The sequence below is a fragment of the Apis dorsata genome, unplaced genomic scaffold (genome assembly GCF_000469605.1).
Source record: "Apis dorsata unplaced genomic scaffold, Apis dorsata 1.3 scaffold_991, whole genome shotgun sequence".
In the NCBI taxonomy this organism is placed as follows: domain Eukaryota; kingdom Metazoa; phylum Arthropoda; class Insecta; order Hymenoptera; family Apidae; genus Apis; species Apis dorsata.
The window spans coordinates 9,188-12,689 of NW_006264094.1; the positions used below are offsets into that span (position 1 = coordinate 9,188).

General features: G+C 34.2%; 1 protein-coding gene across 5 annotated transcripts in view; it reads right to left on the reverse strand.

Moving 5' to 3' along the window:
• Nucleotides 1-3,502, reverse strand: part of LOC102675424 (endothelin-converting enzyme homolog) — an 11,038-nt gene that overhangs the window by 4,114 nt on the left and 3,422 nt on the right. For 3 of the 5 annotated variants that reach the window (XM_006624082.2, XM_006624084.2, XM_031514388.1), the window contains exon 2: nucleotides 4-117. In XM_006624082.2, coding sequence (XP_006624145.1) covers nucleotides 4-117 — 114 coding nt within the window. Of the gene's footprint in view, nucleotides 1-3; nucleotides 118-892; nucleotides 912-2,069; nucleotides 2,433-3,502 lie in introns of those variants that run through there. The other 2 variants (XM_006624081.2, XM_006624083.2) reach the window with 2 other exon arrangements.

The following is a 3,502-nucleotide window of genomic DNA, read 5'->3' on the forward strand; positions in this document are numbered from 1 at the left end:
AACCGAATTGTATCGTATATGCGTGGCCGATGTGCTAATGCCCTCGCTGTTCAAAGCCACGGAACCGATGCTACTGCTATCTTCGTCCTCGAACTCGGCTTGCTTGTACATCATCATCTAAGACAAAATTAAGCAAACGTATTAAATCACGTTCGTAACGCTACCCGTATAAATATATATATATACATGTATAAATTAATTTATTTTTGCGTTTATTTATCATAGATAGGCATCCCTTCTTTTCCACATTCTTTTACGAATTGACACGGAACGACTTTGCCAAAGATAAAGCCTTGTTATTACACAATATAGCCGTATAATACGAGATAATGTAATTAATTACTGGCCAATTTTTTAAAAGCCGCGAAATTCCTTCAAAATGTTTCAACCGAATTGTTTCCAATTATAGAAATGAATGGTCGCTCGTACAGTCGTTTGTGCGATCGCATAAAATGGGATAGAGGCAACGATATACGTCGACCACGTGTCTTAAGTCATAAACGGAAATAAAACGAGAGAGAAAACAGTCTACTTTGCTTCTACTTGAAATTGTTTACGCAGCGTGAAATAACGAAGTAGAAGATTCTAAATTAAGAATATACATATATATATATATATATAAAATAAGTCGTATAAAGTAGAAAAAAAAACACGTAGATTTTTCATTCGTCTTGAAGGAACAACGCACGATTGTCTTCTCCAACGATGATGCGCAAGTGCGAACTTTATTCTAACCATGGACGAAACCAAAATAATACATAGATAAATATACAGATAAATTCAACGGCGATATATATATATGATTATATATCGATCCTCGCGAAGAATTTTTCGATTCTATCCAAATCCATATGATGCTTGCAATTGTAGCATCGCGTATAGAAAATGTTACATATTTACTTTGGATTTTCAGGTTAGTTTCTTCGATCGAAACTATCAAAATCGAAAAGATTTAAACCGCGCGAAATTACGTTATTGAAAATTATTATTTTTAATTATTCTACATTCTGATTTTTCGTGAAAACGAAAACAAAATCGACGATAAATAATAATAATTGTCGAGAAAAGATAAGATATCGACATATATAAATAATAATTCTTGAAAAAAAGAAAACAGAAGAGGCACTGCGAAAGAAACACGATGAACGTTCGTGTTGAAACTGCAAGTTACGTACGCGCGAGCAAGTACACGCGTGCAAACACGAGGATCCGAAGAAGAGCGCGCACGCGTCTACAATCGAGTTGCTTGTTTCGTCTCTGACCTCCTAACAGGAAACGGACACTTGTAGCCTCGTTAATACGATTAAAATGCTTTCTGTCTCATATTGTGTTCCCTCATATTCATGGTACGTACTCCGTATCTGTGAGACACGACAATTACCATGAATTTCTCTTTTTCAAGCGATATCGCAACCGTTACACGTTAGTTTATCCATAGTTTGCAAATCACTATTTCAACACCGATATAATATCTTCAACGTAAACTTCAATATTATCGCATCTAATCGTATGAAGAAGATGTAACGCGATTTTTTTCTCTCTTTTTAATTCTAATATTATAAATATATACTCGATAGTGTTCGTAATTTTGCGTATTGCGTAAAATCAGAGCGTCAATAGTACGAGATGGTACATCAATGGCACATCATCGTACCAGAATGAGAAAAAAATTATATATAATTTAAGTTGGTACGAGAATACGCGTATAATATATATATATATATATATCGATGACGAATGATGGATTGTTTACGCGATAATGCACTTAAATTCGGAAGTAGTACATATGGATAATCTGAAAGAAGAATCTTATCCGGGAAAATCGTTCGTATTACATTTGTTACGTAATGAGTCGAGTACGCAGTTGATAGGATAACACTTTATAAAAAAAAAAAAAAAGGATAAAGGAATTAAATGTAAGATAAAAGGTACGGGATCGAAACTCGATCGCTATTCGGAATCGATTGAAACGGAATCGTCTATCCGTCATTCGATCATCCGATTCTGATCGGATGGTGATTCTGGAACAACATTCTTATCCATCTGTTTCTTCAATTCGTATCACTCACCTTCACCGACATCTTGTCCAGCACGTCACTGTACACTATCACTTACAATTTATCGATTCACTGTACCGAGAGCGAATCTTTCCTCGCTTGGAAACACGAATTTTCAAACAAAAGGGAGCAGACGGGAACCGACCAGATAACGAGCGAAGCGGGACAGCGGAGAAATAGACGGAAAGAAAGATGGATGAAAAATCAAGGAGAACGTTATTGTTATTACGCTCGAAATTGTTCCGTCCACGAGACTATGACATTTTCCACCGTTTTTCTCAGCTCGGCCGCTATATCGGCGCGTTCCTAACTTTCCGTGGCTCTCTCTTATGGGGGGATGCTTCGATGCACCTCAACCCCTCTACCAATCTTCTCTCAATATTGATTTCCTCCGAGCCTGAGTGCACCTGCCATCTTTTATCGTCACCTCGTGCCGGTAACAATATCGTTTACCATCCCAGTCAGTGTCACAGTTTTTCATTTTCTTTCTTTATTTTTCTTTTATATTATTTTATTCTCTAACCATTACGACTCTTATTTTTCCGATCAATCACATTTTTTTATACTTATACTTTTCCTTTCCTCTTCCTCTTCTTCATCATCTCTCGGTTCTTTTTTTTCTCTTTTTTTCTTCTTTCTTTCTCGCCCCTTTGCAATCCCCATTTCAATCAACCTACTCACTCTTCAATCTAACCATTCGATGGATTCGAGAAAAATTTTCTTTTTGCGCGATCGGTAATCTGTTACCGTGCAATAATAATTCTATAATAAATCCGTGCGAAGAATAATTTTAATGGATAAACCCGGGATATATAGAGAAGTAACAATTCGATAATCGGAATTTAATTTTATATGAAAAAGGTGATAAACTTGTAAAAAATAGCGATCGCTAATGATCAAAATATATATGTTGTAAGTTATATGAATAAATATCTTGTCTTTATTTCAGCAAAGACAATCTTTCATATGAGGTACAATATATATCTTACAATATATTAATACGAACATGATTGCACGTTACGGTGAGAGGATCATTTGGACTAGTTATCGATCGTTAGAGTTACGCAGACTATGCACGCACACAAAATATAATGTTTCCTGAACTTATATATGTAGAAGACCCTCTTTAATCCGATACGATAGTAACTCGACGTGTTATTTTATATCTTATGCGTTATTTAATTAGCCTTTATTCGATTGGACTGTTAAAACAGCTCGTCCATTTTAATTCGATTACAAAAAATAATTGTGCATGTATATGTATACACTTATGTACTAAATGCATACGCATACACGCATTTGTATATATATTATACATAATATATATATATACACATATATATTATACATATATATACATATATATATACTATGTATAATTCTAATAAATAATATTATATTATATTATATATATATATATATATATATATATATATATATGTATA